Source organism: Rattus norvegicus, chromosome 10 (genome assembly GCF_036323735.1).
Source record: "Rattus norvegicus strain BN/NHsdMcwi chromosome 10, GRCr8, whole genome shotgun sequence".
NCBI lineage: Eukaryota > Metazoa > Chordata > Mammalia > Rodentia > Muridae > Rattus > Rattus norvegicus.
Genome location: NC_086028.1, coordinates 92,291,703 through 92,309,998, shown reverse-complemented (window position 1 = coordinate 92,309,998; position 18,296 = coordinate 92,291,703). Strand labels below are relative to the sequence as shown.

The 18,296-nt window shown below is 40.5% G+C and overlaps 1 protein-coding gene across 4 annotated transcripts in view; it reads left to right on the top strand.

Moving 5' to 3' along the window:
* Smurf2 (SMAD specific E3 ubiquitin protein ligase 2) overlaps window positions 1-18,296 on the top strand; it is a 100,670-nt gene that overhangs the window by 52,187 nt on the left and 30,187 nt on the right. For all 4 annotated transcript variants that reach the window (NM_001107061.2, XM_039086171.2, XM_063269213.1 and 1 more), the window contains 5 exon segments: window positions 2,762-2,827; window positions 7,231-7,315; window positions 10,893-10,976; window positions 13,980-14,182; window positions 16,543-16,627. In NM_001107061.2, the coding sequence (NP_001100531.1) occupies window positions 2,762-2,827; window positions 7,231-7,315; window positions 10,893-10,976; window positions 13,980-14,182; window positions 16,543-16,627 (523 nt within the window).

Sequence of the window (18,296 nt, the reverse complement as noted above, 5' to 3'; positions counted from 1 at the left end):
GGGGGGGGGGGAGTGGCCAGAATATATCACATATATATATGAAATTAAGATAGAGGGGGAGGATGATTGATATCCAGAAGGTTAGAAAGAAAGGTACCAATATACATGCCTTTAAAAAATTTTAGCACCTCGTTTTGGTGGATTTTTTTTTTTAAAGTAGAAGTAAATTTTTTTTTTTCGGAGCTGGGGACCGAACCCAGGGCCTTGCACTTGCTAGGCAAGCGCTCTACCACTGAGCTAAATCCCCAACCCCTAGAAGTAAATTTTTATTTAGTCAATTGGAATTCGTAAAAAAAGAGAGAGAGAGAGATTTGAGAATAAAATAGTTATATGGACTATTTAACTATAGTCTTTTTCTCACCATCCTGCATATTAGAGAACAGGCATTAGAAATGGTTTCTATAGTGGGTTGGTGAATTGACTTACCTGTCTGTCTCCCGTAACCCCGGGACAATATAAAGTGAGGACATGACTGCTCTAAGGTATGATTGAAGGGAAGGTTTGGTTTGGTTTGAAACAGGGTTGCTTTGGTTGTCCTAGAACTGCCTCTGTAGACCAGGCTATCCTTGAACTCAGAGATCCACCTGCCTCTGCTTCAGTCGAGGCATGCACCACTAACACTCAGCTTGGGAAGGTGTTTATTGTAGATAGGAGAGAGAGAACAGCCAGAGGCATCTGGAAGAGTCCAGAGTAGGGAGAGAAAGTGGTAGACTAAGCATGTTCTGTAGCGGTAAATAATAGAAAATCGATTTGGGGCACTGTATACCACGTCATGCTAGCTCTTGCTACTCTCTCCCCAACAATCTCTCCACCTCTATGGCTAGCTTCACATTGTGCTGGCTACTCTCTGGCCCCAGCAGTGGCCGCTCTCTTGGGACTCTCAGCTATGAACTCTGTTCACAATCCCAGCATCCATCCCCTGTGGTTATTGTCACAATTCACAATATCCCGGTAAAATAAAATATCTAGAAACTTGTAATTTATGAATCAGATTTATATCAATAAAATCTCACTCCACAAAGGGTGCACACAGTAAACTCAGAGCCAATTGATATTGATATAAACTGCCCACCTAGATAAGACAAATTGTCCTGTATTAATCCATCCCTTATATGATATTCATAGCTACCTGTGGCTAATTAAAGCCACATCCTTCTCCTCCATTTTCTCTTCTTCCTCTTCCTCCTCTCTCTCTTCGTGTCTCTAAAACTTGACACCTGCCTTATTTTTTCACTGCCCAATCACAGGCCTTACCTTATCTTGTGCCTGCCCTCACCTGCATGTAGACATCAATCCACGATGTTCAGCAGATGAAAATGGGCCATGAGAGAAGAAAAGGGAGTGGTAGGCAGGAATGGAGCACCACTAAGATAGGTAGACAGAGAGGAAAGAGAGCATGCATAGGAAGGAGAAGCTGGGGAAGGGAAGCCCACAAGCTGGAGAAATTTAGAGTAGGACTCGGGGTGCATAGAGCTGTGGAGAATCAGGGTGCCAGCATGGATTCTGTGACAAGGATTAGCTATGCTTAGAGAGCCCAAAGGCCAGCATGGGCTTTGGTATGCTAATAGGCACCACAGTTAACCATTTGTCCCTTTACTTTTGGACCTGTCAGGGGTCTCTTGCCATTGGGACACAGTTGGAAATACCCTTTTCAGCAGATGTTTTGTGTATTTCTGTAGAAAAGCTTAATATAATATATATAAAAAAAATCAGTTGTGTTATGAATGCCTAAGCTAATAAAGAAACCCACATGAATTTTATCTAAGGAAATTATTAAACAAAAGCACTATAAGTTTAGCTTTGAATGCAAAATGTATTAAGAAATGTACAATGAGACTTATAAATATTGACCTGTTACAGAAAAGGGAGATGACTGAGTTACAGGTTCCAAATCAGAGGAACTTAAGCGCCTAAGCCACTGAGGAAGTCTTAGCTCCTGGGTTGGTAGGGTAGTGAGCAATAGGAGAGAGAGCTTGGTCACAAGAGTCTACATGCTGACAGAAACTGATGCACTATTTATAAATCCAGCCAACATGCTGTGGGGACCTTGTGCCTTTATAGCTTGGGGGCATGCCAGTGCTGTATTGACTTTACAGATGAGGCAGCTGAGAGAACTGTTACAAAATGAGTATTACCTCAAGTCTGCAGCTTACAAGTTTTGTCTCTCAGCTTCTTCTCCTCTTCCCCCCCTCACCCCTTCTTTTCTTCTTCCTCTTCCTCCTCCTCTCTTTCTCTTCCTCCTCCTCCTCTTCCTTCTCCTCCTCTTCTTCTTCCTCTTCTTCTCCTCATCTTCTTTGCTTCTTCTTCAAGACAGGGTTTCTCTCTTTAGCCACAGTTGTCCCGGAACTTGCTCTGTAGACCACTACCACGACCACCACCCCCCAGGACTCCTTGTCTTGATACTTGTTTTGTTCTTTTGAATGGTTATATTAAAAAACAAAAAGCAGATGACACTATTTAGCACTTATATACCATGTACTATACTGAAAGTTTTAAGTAACAATCTGATTTAATCCTTGAAAAATAGCTAGATAGGTTCTGTTACATGTAGAAAGCCAGGACTCAGGTATAAACCTGAGGTTAGGACCAACAGCTATTGAGAGGTTCAGACTGAAGTGATCTGAAAACTTCGGGGAGAGCCATCTGTCACCAGTGTAGCTTTTACCCAGCGCTTTATGTTTTTGAAATCTGAATTTGTCAAAACTTGCTGAGATTATATGTTAGAATCTCTGATACTAGCTTTTTGTTTTTATTTGAATAGATCAGAGGTTGGATTTATGCAAACTGGGGCCAAATGACAATGATACAGTTCGAGGACAAATTGTAGGTAAGTGTGGAATTTAAAGTTTTGAGTTTTAGCTTCTTTTAAACTGCCTTAGATCTAAATACTTTTTTTTTTTAAAAGAGTCTCATATTATAGCCCAGGCTATCCTTGAACTTGCCTTCTAGCCAGAGTTGACCATAAATTTTTGATCCTCCTCCTGCTTTTGTCTCCTGAGTGCAGGTTTTGTGATGTTCTCTGAATCAAACTCAGGGCTTTATATATGGTAGGCAGGTGCTCTACCAGCTGAGCCCTCCATAGTCGTCTAAATAACCTCTGAATACCTTGGAGTTGGCATGAGTTAAATATGAATCCTAGAAGACGCTACAGTGGGTTCAGGATACAGCCTACCTTTAGATAGATAGATAGATAGATAGATAGATAGATAGATAGATAGATAGATAGATAGATAGATGGATGGATGGATGGATGATGGATGGATAGATAGGAAGGAGGGATGAAGAGATGGCTTAGTGGATAAGAGACTTGGCTGTGCAAGCATGAGGACCAGAGTTCAGATCCCAGTGTCCATGTAACAAAACCAAGCCCGGCATGGTACTCTGTGTGCCCATAACTCTACTGTTGAGAAGAGCGGAGTTAGGAGGGTCTCTGGGGTTTGCTGGCTGCCAGCCTTGCTGAAAACCTGAGCCCCATGTTCAAGAAGAGACCCTGCTTTGAAGGAGTAGTGCGCAGAGTGGGAGGGGAAGACACAGCGACCATGTGTGCACCCCTAGCCCCAACTCAAGAATCAGACACACACACAGCCCACACTCAGACACAGATATAACACATACAAATGTAATGTAAAAGGGGGAAAGCGGCACTTGTGAGAGAAGAGTTACTGAGACTTAGGGAATTCTCCTAGAAGTATTCGAATGTAGTAGAGTACTGAAGTAGACTTTTTTCAGATGGTACCAATTTTGTGAAAACAATTTTGAAATTAACTTTTTAGTAAGAGTATTCTGTTAAAAGTCATTGCTTGGGCTAGAGAGATGGCTCAGCGGTTAAAAGCACTGACTGCTCTTCCAGAGGTCTCGAGTTCAATTCCCAGCAACCACATGGTGACTCACAACCATCTGTAATGGGATCTGATGCCCTCTTCTGGTGCACCTGAAGACAGCTACAGTGTACTGATATAAATAAAAAAAGAAGTCATTGCTTAGTAACTTCTTGGTTAATGTTTACTGCATTGCATTTCTAGAAGTCTAACTGAAAAAAACCTGACAATGAATGAGCACTGACAGGGTAACATGAACGAGGGAAAAAGGGAAGAGTTACCCTCACAAGGCACTTAGTGGAAATGGTCTAATAGACTGTCTTCAACTGACCTTGAGGGAATGGCTCAATCTTAGATTGATCAAGATGCATGGTATGGCAGGACTCTAAGGCAGACAACGTTGGGGCGCCTTAAACTAGATGAATAAACTGCTGTGTCCCCACTTGAGGTAGAGCAGGATTTAGACTAAAAGAATTTTAACTCTATGGAAAAGTATTAGTTCCCAACAGGACAGCAAGAACTTGAATCCTGAAGCTGCCAGAGTAGCCTCATAACAAAACCCTGTGACACTGACCCTTGGGAGTATCTGTAATACAAGATTACTGATAATTTCTGGTTTTCAACTGAGAAAGGGTAAAATACCTCAATTATAAATCCTTTCACACAAACCTTTTGAGTATTTATTAGGACAAGTGTTTTACTTTATGTGTGTATATTTAATGTAAAGATTGTGTGTGAAAGTGGATTTTATAGTATAACCGTTATTAAGGACAATATAAGCTATATTTAAAAATCTCGTTATGTCATTCTAAAACACAGTGACTCCAGTTCATGGACTTATGGACTTAGACACACACACATGAACATATGTACATATATAAATGTAAATATGTATATATACATATGCATGGATATGATTTTATATATATGATGTTTGTATGGTTTATTTGAAACAGGGTTTTATTTTTTAACCCAGGCTGGTCTTGCACTCACAGTGATTCAGCTTTTCAGCCTTCTCTGAGTGCTAGGATTATAGGCATGAGATCCCACCTCTAGCTAATGACAGCCTCTGGGAAAAATGGAGAAAAAATACTCTAGAAAACTAACTTTTTCAGTTGGGTGATGGAACACAGCGGTTACTACGGCATTCAGGAGGAGGAGGGAAGAGGGCGTCAAGCTGAAGGATAGTCTGGTTTGTAGAGCAAAGATTTTCTTCTGAGGCTGGAGAGACAGCTCAGCGGTGACGAGCATGTGCTGCTCTTTCAGAGGAGACCGAAGTTTGGTTCCCACTACCCACACCACCTGTAACACTAATCACAGAGAATTTGATCTGATGCCCTCCTCTGACCTCTGTAGGCACCTGCATGCTCATGGTGTACATCATCCACTGTGGTCCACACTAAGACACATAAAATAATAAAATGACACTAAAAAATAACATCATAAACTTATTAACAAAAATAAATAAATATCTAACCAACCCAAGCCCAGTGGTCCATACATGAGATCCTGGGACTTGAGAGGTAGGGCAAGAAGATGAGGCGTTCAGGGTCCTCTTCAGCTACACAGTGAATTTGAGGCCAGCCTGAGCTACATGAAACCCTATGTTTTAAAAACATTGTGGCAGGTTGTTGGCGCATGCCTTTAATCCCACTACTCAGAAGGCCAGGGGCAGGGACATCTCTTAGTTCAAGGCCAGCTTGGTCTACAGAGAGATTTAGATTTCTAGGATACCCAGGGCTACACAGAGTAACTCTCTTGAAAAAAACTAACTAACTAACTAAGCAAGACTCTCAAGTGGAATTCACTTTGTTTTCCTTCTATTTGAAAACTAAATAACTTAGTGATTTTTTTTATAAAATATTTACATTTACTGAGGTGTGTAGTATATTACAGCTCTCTCCTTTAAATTAAGCTTAATATGAAGGAGATCTGTCTTGAAATTATTTTTTCCAAAATTTTAGCTAGGTGTAGTGGTTCATACAAATAATTCCAACATTAAAGAGGCTAAAGAAACAGGAGTTCCATGAGTTTGAGGGCTGGGTGGGCAATGTAATGAGGCCAAGGCCACTCTCTACATAATGAGACCTTTTGTCAGAGAGTGCCACTGAAGGTCAAAAGTGAGAGATGGCTCAGTGACTAAGGGTGCTTGCTGTTCTTGCACAGGACCCACTGGTTCTCAGCACTCACATAATGACTCACACCGTCCTCCTTCTGACTAGGCCTTCATGTGGTGCACACATACACATGTGGGCAAAACACTTAGACACATAAAATAAGTACATCCTTTTTAAAGAGCCTAAAAAATAGCACCCCCTCTCCAGATTTAAAGAGTAGAATTTTGAGATCTTTCTTTGAAAAAAAGTCCTTGGATATCATATTTTATGTTGTAACTTATGAATTGTATAAAAAGTTAGGTATAGTCAAGTTCAGCTGTATCTCCACTGTCTTTGGGGAAGATGCCAAAAATAGAGTTAAGGAATAGTAGGACGATGAAGAGCTTCAGAGCTGTCAGGTAGCCTAACTTCCCATGGTGGAATCTGGGATTATGGAAATTTGCACTGAATTAGGTTTCTGGTGCAGCCTACTTTAGAGCTGTGTGCCCTGTTTACAAGCTGCTCAGTAGTAATTTTATACTAGATTTCATACTGTCAGCTGGTAATACTCCTGTGACCCAAGGTTTGCCCCATTTCTGCATCCAGTATATTTTTTATAGCTGTTTAGATTTTCAAGAATGCAACATAAGTTCGTGGGAAGTTTCAGACTGTTTTCAGACTTTCTTTTTTTTTTTTTTTGGTTCTTTTTTTCGGAGCTGGGGACTGAACCCAGGGCCTTGTGTTCAGACTTTCTTAATTAATGTCTTGTCTTTTAAGTACAGTGGGTGATTTTACATTGTCCCACTTTGATGTTGGGAAAGGCCCTAGAATCTCCCCCAAAAGCATGACAAAATCAAGAAAACATTGTTTTGTTTTGTTTTGTTTTGTTTTTAACATTACATCAAGAAAGAAAATTCTATGGGAAAAGAAGTTACAGATTTTAGTAGAAACCAAGGAACTCATTCTAAACTATTTTGTTTGTTTGTTCGTTTGTGTCAGTGCTGGGAGCCTCATGCTAGGCAAGAATACTATCACTAAATATATCTTCAGCTCAGTCATTCTACAGTAGGAAAATAATCCACATTTTAAGCTACTTGGATTTCTGAGACAAGGGCTTCTCAATATCTACAGGCTGGGCTTAAACTTGCTCTGCTTCCAGGCCGACATCAAACTCCCACCCATCCTTGTGCCTCATCCTTCTGAGTCCTGGGATCACAGACAAGCACTGCCATGCTTGGCTTAAGATGGATTTTATTTAGCTTGACAGACCTGGAAAGCACTGTCAAAATCTTAATTACGATTTTGTTTTTTAATAGTAAGTCTTCAATCCAGAGACCGAATAGGCACGGGAGGACAAGTTGTGGACTGCAGTCGTTTGTTTGATAATGATTTACCAGACGGGTAAGTGGACGTCATCAGATCCTTAGAGACAAGCGGCAGTGCTGCCTTCAAGCCAGTGATGGAGGAGCTGGTGCTGATGATGCAGTAGGAATTTCTGTGAGCATAGAAATAGAACATAGATTTCTCTTCTACTTGGAAAATCATGAGGTCTTGCCACAAGCGGTGTTAAATTTCATTTAAAAAGAGTTTTGAAAAGGAAGAAAAGGAATTTTTTGTCAAATATTACTCTGTTGTAAATTTATTTTTTTAAACAAAAGGATTTTTTTCTTAATTATTTAGAACAGAGTATACATGTACTGTTTGAATATTGCTTTACTTTTAGAGTTAAGGAAAAGAGAATTGAGTAATAGTAATTATAACATTGTGACATTAGTGAAGTATAGTTGTGAATAGCTGTGTCAAGCAGTTCACACATATGATGTTATTTAATTCTTGTGGCAACAGAGGCAGTGTATAGTGACCACCTGGTCTCTGGTCCTCATTCTTCTGCTAACTGATGCGTGGTAAACTTAATTTAGCTTTTGTGACTTTAACAAGATGATTGAAGTGTGCCGTAGTTGGTGCAAGGGTTATGACTTCATTCACATAAAGCAGTTCAGTATTTTGCACATCGTAAGTGCTTACTTAATAAGCTGGGTGTGGGCATGTATCTCTAATTCCCAGCAGAGGCAGGCAGATTTGTGAGTTCGAGAATGGCCTGGTCTACTTACTTCCAGGACAGCCAGAGCTACATGGTGAGACCTTGTCTTGAAAAAACCAAAAACAAGTACTTAATAATTAGTTATTTTTTTAAAAATGTTGTTACTACTATTGTTATTCTCATTTTATAACAAAGAAAATGGAAACCAATATAAGCCATTTGCCTAGGATTTATATAATAAGTGGGGAGCTGAACCTTATGCCTAATTCCCAAGCTCATGAGTTTTTTTCAGTATTCTCCCCTATTTATACTAAGTCTGATACTTTACAATATTCTCCCCTATTTATACTAAGTCTGATACTTTACTGATTTTTTAATTGTAAAGCATTTGTTAACTTCAATGAAATATAACTTACAATAAGTTGTACCCACTTGCAGTAGATGTAGTTAATTGGTGGACTTTTAGCTCAACCTATCGTTTAAATTTTATTACATTTATTTGTGTGAGTGCATGTGAGCTATGTTGTGTACGTAGGGGTCAGAAGACAACTTTTTTTTTTTTTTTTTTTTGGTTCTTTTTTTTCGGAGCTGGGGACCGAACCCAGGGCCTTGTGCTTCCTAGGTAAGCGCTCTACCACTGAGCTAAATCCCCAGCCCCAGAAGACAACTTTTGTAGGTTGGTTCTCTCTTCTTTCCATATGGATCCTCGGAGTCAAATGCTAGTTGCTACTTGACAGCAAGTGCCTTTATCCACTCAGCCATCTTGCTAGCCTGTCTTTATTTTGACATTAAATTTTATAAATAAGTTCTAGTGTTCGCATATTTGTTTAAACTTAGAAAATCCTAAAATTCTGCTAGGCATAGCGACCTCCTCTTATCAGTCTGAGCAATTGGAAGGTTGAGGCAGGAGGATCATGAATTTAAGGTCAACTTGGAGTACCCAGTGAGTTCCAAGGTAGTGTGAGTTGTATTGTGAGACCCCTTTCCCAAAAGCATCCAGTTTTAGGGTCTGGAGAGATGCCCACCCAGGAAAAGAGCTTGTCTCTCTCACTGTAGTTCAGCCCCCAGTTCCCACTGAGGACTCACAAGTACCTGTACCTCAAGTTCCCAGAGATCGAGCGGCCTCCTGTGCCTCCTTGGGTACTCAAACACACACGGACATATACAGCTATAGATGCACACAAGTACATAAACATAAACCTCAACGGCAGATCAGTGGGTGCTGCAGAGATGGGCCAGTGCTTAGGGACACGGGCTGCTCTTGGGGAGAGTGTGAATTCAGTCCTGGACACCCAAGTCTGGCAGCCATCTGTAACTTCAGCTCCAGGTGATCTGATGCCCTCTTCTTGGGCACTACACATAAATAAAAGTGAACTGTAAAATCGGTTTAAAAATTAGTAGAGGCTTGTGAGAGGCTAGTGAGTAGGCCTGACAACGTGAACTCCACACCCACAAAGTAGAAGGCTAGAACAGTTTCTACACATTGCCTTCAGATCTATACACCTGTACTATGAGATGTGCACTCGCGGGCTGGGGATTTAGCTCAGTGGTAGAGCGCTTACCTAGAAAGCGCAAGGCCCTGGGTTCGGTCCCCAGCTCCGAAAAAAAGAACCAAAAAAAAAAAAAAAGAGAGATGTGCACTTGCACACATATTCAGGTAAATACGCACATATTATAAGTAAACATACATTTTAATTGGTAAAAATAACTATAGATTGTTTTAGCTTTTAAAAATGTTTAAATTATGTGTAGATGAGTATGTCCGTGCATGTGTTCATGTGCCTGTTGGACTTGCACAGACAGTTGTGAGCTACCTGATGTGGGTGCTGGGAAGTGACCTTGGGCACTCTAGGAGAGCAGCGAGCATCCTTACCACTGAGCCACTTTCAGCTTCTTGATAAGTCTGTTAAATTCTTTTTTGAAAATAAGGAAGTCTGTAGTGTTTTTCACAGGGAAGTTAAATATGAAGTAATGAATACTGAGACAATATACCAATGTGAGACATAACTAATCTTTTCTTGCTGATTATTGTTACATTATAATTGTAACCACAGGAGGGATAGAACCACGTTCTCATAGTCATTTGGATATTTCATTAGATGAAATGGCATGAAGAGTTTAGGGACAAATGGTATTTTTATTTTTAAAAATTAGTTTAGGGGTTGGGGATTTAGCTCAGCGGGTTCAGTCCTCAGCTCCGGAAAAACAAAAACAAAAACAAAAACAAATTAGTTTAAAGGACTAAAGAGACGGCTCAGCAGTTAGGAGCACTGGCTGCTCTTCAGAGATCCCAGCTTCAATTCCCAGCACCCACACGGGGACTCCCAACCATCTATACCTCCAATTCTAGGTGGTGGGATACTCTTCTAGCCTCTGAAGGCACCAGGCATGAACATGATGCACAGACCAACATACAAAACATCCATGCATGCAGAATAAGGAGACAAAAATTTAAAAATTGAGTTTCAGGCTTACCTACTTTCAAGAGCCTTTAGATGCTTTCCTAGTAAAAAGTTTAATTTTTTTTAATTACAAGGGATTACAAATTTTTTATACTGGAGTCTAATCCTTGATCATTTGCTCAATTGCTATAAAATGGAATAAATTTTATGATTAATGTTCAGGCATATAGCACAAAATTCTTGGATAATTGTCAACTTAAATGTTACTAAAGTTTTTAAAAGTTCTCAGTTTGGCTGATAAGAAAAATATAACCAAAGCAAAAATAGCTTAAAGTTCTGTCAGTACCGTTGTGCAATGCTAATGGCAAGTTGAAAAAAAATAGCAGGCAAACAAAGTCTTTATGAATTGATCTCCAGGGTCGCCTTCTATGGTTTGTGATGGAAAACTCTTTCCTGACTTAGTGGTTGCAGATATTCTAAGTCTCGCCTGTGGCTGACCTCGTTAATGCCCTGTTTCTCAATGCTTTAATTGCAGTTGGGAAGAAAGGCGAACTGCCTCTGGAAGAATCCAGTATCTAAACCACATCACAAGAACTACACAGTGGGAACGCCCAACAAGGTAAAACCATTCAAGTATTTACTATGGTCTGTGCTAGCCTTTTCTGCATTCCTCTCTATTATCTGATTTCCCTACTGCTTTACACTGGTATAAACCATTAGGTCTTAGAGTGAGTTAGATCATGGCGAAGTGAGGTTTATGATCAAGAAAACCTATATGGAAGGAGAGCATCTGAGAGTGAGTGGTGAAGAGATGGTGGCCTTGCAAAGGGAAAGTCTGAGTTAGATCTTGACAGGTGGTAGGTAGATAGATCCCTGTCTCTGTGGTACTTCCTGTGTAGAGACATCAGGATACAAACAGTTCTTGGGAACTGAAAAGGAGTGCTTTTAAAGGAGCTGAAAATGAGTAAGGTGATTGCCTTACCTCCTCTGGACTCCCATTTACAAGTAAGAAGAGGCTGAAATGCCATCTCCGCAAGTCTGTTATTGGTTCCCCTAGTGATTCCTGCACAGGCCTGGCACTCAGAATAAATTATTAAATCGTTTTCATTAGCTGTTTCTGCTTTTGTTTATTGAGGATTGTTTAACTTACTGCTGAAATCAAGCTTGCTTGCTTTTCTCCCTCCTTTCTTCCCTTCCTCCCTCCCTCCCTTCTTTCCTCTCCCCCCCTTCCTTCTGCTGTTGTCTTGCTCTCTGTCTCATGCTGGTCTAGAGCTGGGAATATAGTCCAGCCTACCCTCAAACTCAAGATCCTCCTGCTTCATCCTCCCGAGTGCTGTGACTATATGTGATTATATATATGTGGTGCAAATGTTTTATTACATTATGGGTGTCTAATTAAATAAAGCCTTGCTATTTTAAGCAATTATTTATAATTTCCCATTTCCCTTTCTTTCCTCCAAACCCTCCCAGGTGCTAATCCCACACTCTTCTTTCAAATTTATCACCTTAAAAAATGTTGCATGTATGTATGTATGTATGTATATAAGTATGTATTTCTTTTTTTTTTTTTTTGGTTCTTTTTTTCGGAGCTGGGGACCGAACCCAGGGTCTTGCACTTCTAGGCAAGCGCTCTACCACTGAGCTAAATCCCCAACCCCTAAGTATGTATTTCTAAATAGACAATATGACTCACTCAGCCCATATACTGTTACTTGTATGTATGCTTTTAGGGCTGAGCATTTGGTAATAAATAGATAACCAACTGATGTGCTCTTCCCTGGGGAAGACTATTCTCCTGCTGTCAGCATTCATTAGTTGCCTCGAATTCTTTGTTCAGGCTGAGGGGTATGAACTATCTAGTCATTTTTTTTTTTTAAATGCTCAGTCCAAAGTTACATTTATTTCTAATACAAGCTGCCTAGGGTCTCAGTTAAGTCGAAGAACCTATTTTGATTATAACACTTATGTCAGTGTTTAAGTGAAGCCTGCTTTCTTCTAACTCATCTTTAATTTCCATGTGTAGATAAAGCTTTTTCTCCCTTAATAAATGTTAGTTTGAAAATGAGCTTCGGGGGCTGGAGAGATGTTTTGATAGGTAAAAGCACTAGCTGCTCTTCCAGAGGACTCAGATCTGATGCCGCCTACATGCTGGCTCATGATAGACTGTATCTCCAGTCCCAGGGAGTCTGATGTCCTCCTCTGGCAGGGGCACTAAGCACTCATGTGAAACATACATGCTAACAAAATACCCACACGCATAAAATAATTTAGGTGTGATGGCTTACACTTCTAATCCCATTGCCCAGGAGGCTGAAGCAGGAGAATTACTATGCAGAGAGACCCTGCCTCAATAAAATAAAGTGAATTTTGGGCTGGAAATACAGCTCAGTGGTAGAGAATTTGCCTAGCCTGAGTGATGCCTAGGTTTCCTACCTAGTGCTAATAAAGCAGGAACAAAACCAGTGAAAATGAACTCTTTGAAATGAACCTGTTGATTTTGAAGGTTACTTTATAGAATAGAAATCCTTGATGAGACAGATTAGCTTCTTTGTTTGATAATATTTATTAATGTACTGTGACTCCGTACCTGTTAATAACAGGGTGGCATGGCTAGTTGTAATAGGGAATTCGTCACCTCAACTTCCCTCCTTCCAGTAATATTGTAGTAGACAACGAACAGAGATTCTGGTAATAAGAAATACCAGAGATAACTCATTGCCTCATCGAGGAACTAAGGCAGTGTGCAGTGCTTCTTGACCTAATGATTGGGATTCTGTCCAATGAAGTTAAAAGTCAAAAGTTATATTTAATATGCGTGCTTTGTTTCATGTAGTGTAGCCATGAGGTATGCTATAGAGTAGCCATTACTTACCTCCTGATGAGGTGGTTGACCGGGAGCTGCAGCTTATGGCTGCTGTTATGTAGTAGTTTGATGATCTCTGTACCATGCATATCACTCACTAGTCCTGAAAAAAATAAAATTTTAAAGTGCACTTTTGACTAACTGCTGATGGCTTTTGACTATTAAAATCAAGAAATGACAAGCTGTGAGCTGTGTGTGGCAGCTCATGCCTGTCGTCTGGCTCTCAGGAGGCTGAGGCAAATGGATTGCTGGGAATCACGGCTCACCTGGACTAGAGTGAGGTCTTTTCCCAAAAAACAAGACCTACAAAACTTCTGAGTTGTACCATCATAAGTTAGGAACCATGTTTGCTATCTACATTGTAGAGTGAGCTTCTTACATTGCAAGATCTCCCACGAGGCGATGTTTAAGCATAAATTGTGTTTTGAGTGACAAAGAGCCATACCTAGCAAGAGATAACTGTTTCTAAGGACTAACGGTCACATGACTTAGGCACGTTAAAGACATGGAGGAACACAACTTGTCAAAAGCCCTGTGGGAGGGAAAATGGTGGAAGTCAGGTCTAAGTCCTTGTGCTTCGTGACCCTGAGGCACACATACAAGTTTGTATGGATGTTTATTTTTAAAAGTTAATTGAAATTGTGTTTCTTTTACCCATCTCATTTTCTTGATTTACTATATTTTCATTATAGTGTATATGTTGTCTAGGGACCTCTGGTTTTACTGTCTAAATTTTTTCCCTTGTCACTTTTTCAATAGACCGGCGTCAGAATATTCTAGTCCTGGCAGGCCTCTTAGCTGCTTTGTGGATGAGAATACTCCAATTACTGGAACAAATGGTGCAACATGTGGACAGTCTTCAGATCCCAGACTAGCAGAGAGGAGAGTCCGGTCTCAGCGACATAGAAATTACATGAGCAGGACACACTTACACACTCCTCCAGACCTACCCGAAGGCTATGGTATGATAACAGCAAAGGGGACATTCTCCTCGCTTTAGATCAGCAGAGAACTATTTGGGTTTGTTCTTTTGAGATGGGGTTTCTCTGTGTCACCTTGGCTGTCCTGGAGAGCTCTCTCTGTAGACCAGGCTGACCTCCAATTCAGCCGCTATCACTTAGCCAGAGAACTAACTTTTTTTTTTTTTTTTTCCGGAGCTGGGGACCGAACCCAGGGCCTTGTGCTTGCTAGGCAAGCACTCTATCACTGAGCTAAATCCCCAACCCTGAGAACTAACCTTTTAAAGAATTGTTATTGTTGTCTGCTTTGAGATAGTGTCTCTCTCACACAGCCCAGGCAACCTCAAACTTCCAATATAGGCAGACGGCCCTTGAACTGCTGAAAGTCCCAATTCCCCACACCTTGGGTCTGTAAGTGTGTGCAGCACACTGTACTGTAGGTAGTAACATCTGAAAGTTGTTAGGCCTGGGAATGCTAGCGTGACTAAGACCCTGTGTTCACCTGTGGAATGGTCATGGGAGAAACATACTACACTAGCTAGATGGGGGGGGGGGGGCAATCGCAGTTTAGGGATTCTGTGTGAAAGTCAATATAATCTCCAGTTTTAAGAAGTCTGTAATTGTTAGAAGGCTAACACACAGTTCGGCCGTAGATAGTGATTTAGCTTGTATGCTCATTTATAATAAACTGTGGTAGTTCCGGATCACACAGGTATTATAGGAAGCTGACGGGGTGAAATGAGACACTGTACAGAGGTATAGCACTGCTACTATTGTGCAGGCTCGCTTAGACCACTAGTGTGACTTGGAGACAGATACTGACTTCCTTTTTTTCCCCTAATACTATAAATGTTGTAATAGTGACACCTAATGACCAAAATTGGGACTTTCTAAGTAACTTACTGTAGAATTTATATAACAATCATTTTGCAAACAAATGGTTATAGTTTTATTTTAAAATAAATTTCAGCCTCTTATTTTGAAAAAGTTTCATCTAACTGCTGTGTCCCATCAGTTGGCTTGCCATGCAGTGAGCCCTTCCAGTATGGGAAACAGACCTGGCTTTGCTTCAATACCAATCATATTATTTAACCCCTGAGAACCTAGATTTATCTTCTGTAAAATGAGAGGAATAATAGTAACAACCATGTAGGTTTGTTGTAAAAAATGACGTATCATCTCTAGTGAGGTGTCTATGTTTGGCATTAAAAAGGAAGTTAGGAAAATGTATCTGTTGTTACATTCATATTTTAGAGATAATTCCTGTGGGGTTTATCAGCCAGGTTATTTGGAGTAAAGGTGAATTGTATTTTTATAGTATGTGTGATTTGAGTTCAGATGTCCTTTTATAAGAATAAAACGGGAATAAAGTGGCTACCAAGGCTGAAGTTATTGTAGCTCTTGTCAGTATGGGGTTTTTCTTAGTGTTTGAGATTGAAGGCAGGCAAACAGTCAGTGAGCTTCTTCTGTCCTTGAAACAGTCCTTAGGTGGAAGTGGTCCATTGACTTCATTGCAGATCTGTAGACCCAGTGTGCTCGGATGTCAGCAGCAGCTTCTGTCTTTTTTTTTTTTCCGGAGCTGGGGACCGAACCCAGGGCTTGCTTGTGCTTGTGCTTGCTAGGCAAGCGCTCTACCACTGAGCTAAATCCCCAACTCCTAGCTTCTGTCTTAACATGGGCATTCTCACTGTAGTTTGTTAAAATGAGTTTCCATGAAAAAGGCAGCTGGAACATAGCACTCAAAGAAGCTCCTTTACTGTCTTTTCATCTTGGCTCATCTACGCCCTTCCAGGCTTTGGACTCAGTTTTCTTTCCTCAGAGTACACGAATTTCCATTGTGCTTTTAAAATCAGTTTTATGACTATGTGGTGTGTTTTGTTTACATTAGGGTCTTTTTTTTTTTTTTACCCTAGATGACCTGGAGTTTTGACAGGTAGCGCAGGCTAAACTTGGGCTTGTTGTCTCACTGCCTCTGCCTCCTGCATGCTGGGATTGCAGGTTTGTGATACCTGGCTTTTGCAGTCCAGAAAAAATGATACCTTATCACCGTTTGTAAAAGTATTTCCAGAGACTGAACAAGTGATTGGTTTTGTCGTAAGACAGGTCTCACTAAGTAGCCCTGATTGGCTTACAATTCACTGTGTAAACAAGGCTGACCTCAAAACTCAGATCTGCTTGCCTCTGCCTCTGAGTCGTGGGATCTACCATGCCTGTCCGAATAAATAATTTTTTTTTTTTTTGGTAAGAAATTAAACTGGAAATTGGGAGATTGGGAAAGTTTTATACTATTAGAGTATCAACCCAGTGTAATGGTGTTTGATTGAAAAACTGAGTATGTTTCCATCATTTTCTTTATTTTACAGAACAGAGGACAACACAACAGGGTCAGGTATATTTCTTACATACTCAGACTGGCGTGAGCACGTGGCATGATCCACGAGTGCCTAGGTAAGAACATAGCTTAATATTACTTTATTGTTTTGCTTGTTTGTTTGTTGTTGTTTTGTGGGTTGTTTGTTTGTTTGTTTGTTGAGACTAGGTCTTACTGTAGCCCTCACTGGCCTGTACTTGTTATGTAGACTACACTGACCTCAGACTCCTAAAGACCCACCTCCGAAGTGCTAAATGTGTGAGCTACTGTTCTTGGTCCTTAAGTACTCTTCACACCAACCATGGTTATCCGTTTCACCCAGAATTTTCTCATTAAAAATAATTAACTTCTAGTGGGAAGGGGCTATAAACAAAAGAAAGAAATAAAAATTAACTGTTAAAAGCAGTGTATATAAAAATTTGGTTCTTCCTGATAGTGCTTCAGCTTGATACTTAGTGGAAAGTCTAGATACTGTGTATGGTCTCACCCTAGCTCCCTGCTAGTCTCAGACTCCTTTCCCTTCAGCACCGCTGCTAAAAATGTGGGGCAAAATACATGTCTGTGGGAGTCTGAAAAGTGATTTCAGAAACAGCATGCAAGCATACCCTTAAAGAGGGAGAGAGACCAGTAGGAGGGGAAGCAGTAGGAGCTGCAGGTCAGCAGACACAGTGTAATGCTAGGGCTTGAGAGGCTGCGACCGGGAAGAGGGGGGAGGGGAGGATGGTGGTTAAGTCACTGCCACTTACCGTCCTAACTGTTGTTTGCTCTGAGATGCGGTCCTTGTTTTTGCTTAGGCTGGTCATGAACTTCTCTACTAAAGTGACTCTCCTTCAGCCTCCTGAGTGCCCACACTGCCCAGGGAGCTATTAATGTTGAGTACCTTTATATTGCAGATAATGAGGTTTTCAGACATTAGTTATTTTGAGCTGTTTTCTCGTGAGCTGTATACTAGGTATCAAGTAGTCTAGCTGAAGTTACAAAAGAAAAAAAAAGACTTGATTTTTAATTGGAATCAGCTCTGTAGTGAACAAACACATTTATGTAATGAGGAGGATTTATATATGATACACTAGTCAGATCCAAAAACCTAGGCAAACAGTTTGTGGGGGAAGTGGGGAGATGAAGAGATCTTTCTTCCTAAAGCTTCTGTCCAAACTTCTATTATGTAGTTGAATCAGCAGCAGATGGGGCCCGACTGACTGCACCGGGGTTGCTTTGATACTGTGTCTTATAAATAAAATAGTTATATAATGAAGACATTTTACTGTGTTACAGAGTTTAGAACTAGAAGCTTTTGAGAGTGACAACCCAGAAAATGTGCTGTCATTAGTTATTCTACCAACTTTGCCATTTCTGTGTCTCCACAATGGTAGTGTTCTCTTTCCCCCCTCAATAAAATAATTTTTAGAAAACAGTAGTGAAGGGAGAGTTTTATATTTATTTTTATTAAGTTCACTGAAAGAAACCTAACGACCTAAAGTTTAGGACTCAAGGCTTTGTTAAATTGTGAGCTCTCCCCCAATAAATTATAAAATGTAAACAAAAGTCAAGCATGATAGAGTATGCCTTTAATTGCAGACCCAGATGTCAGTAAGTTTAAGGCTTGCCTGGTCCACATAGCTACATTGCAAGGTTCAGGCCAGCCAGGGCTTTATAATGAGACCCCATCTCAAACAGAAAAAACAAAGCAAAGCATGTTTTGTGTTGAAGGCCCAGTGGAGTCATGATGTACATACATAGTTCTAG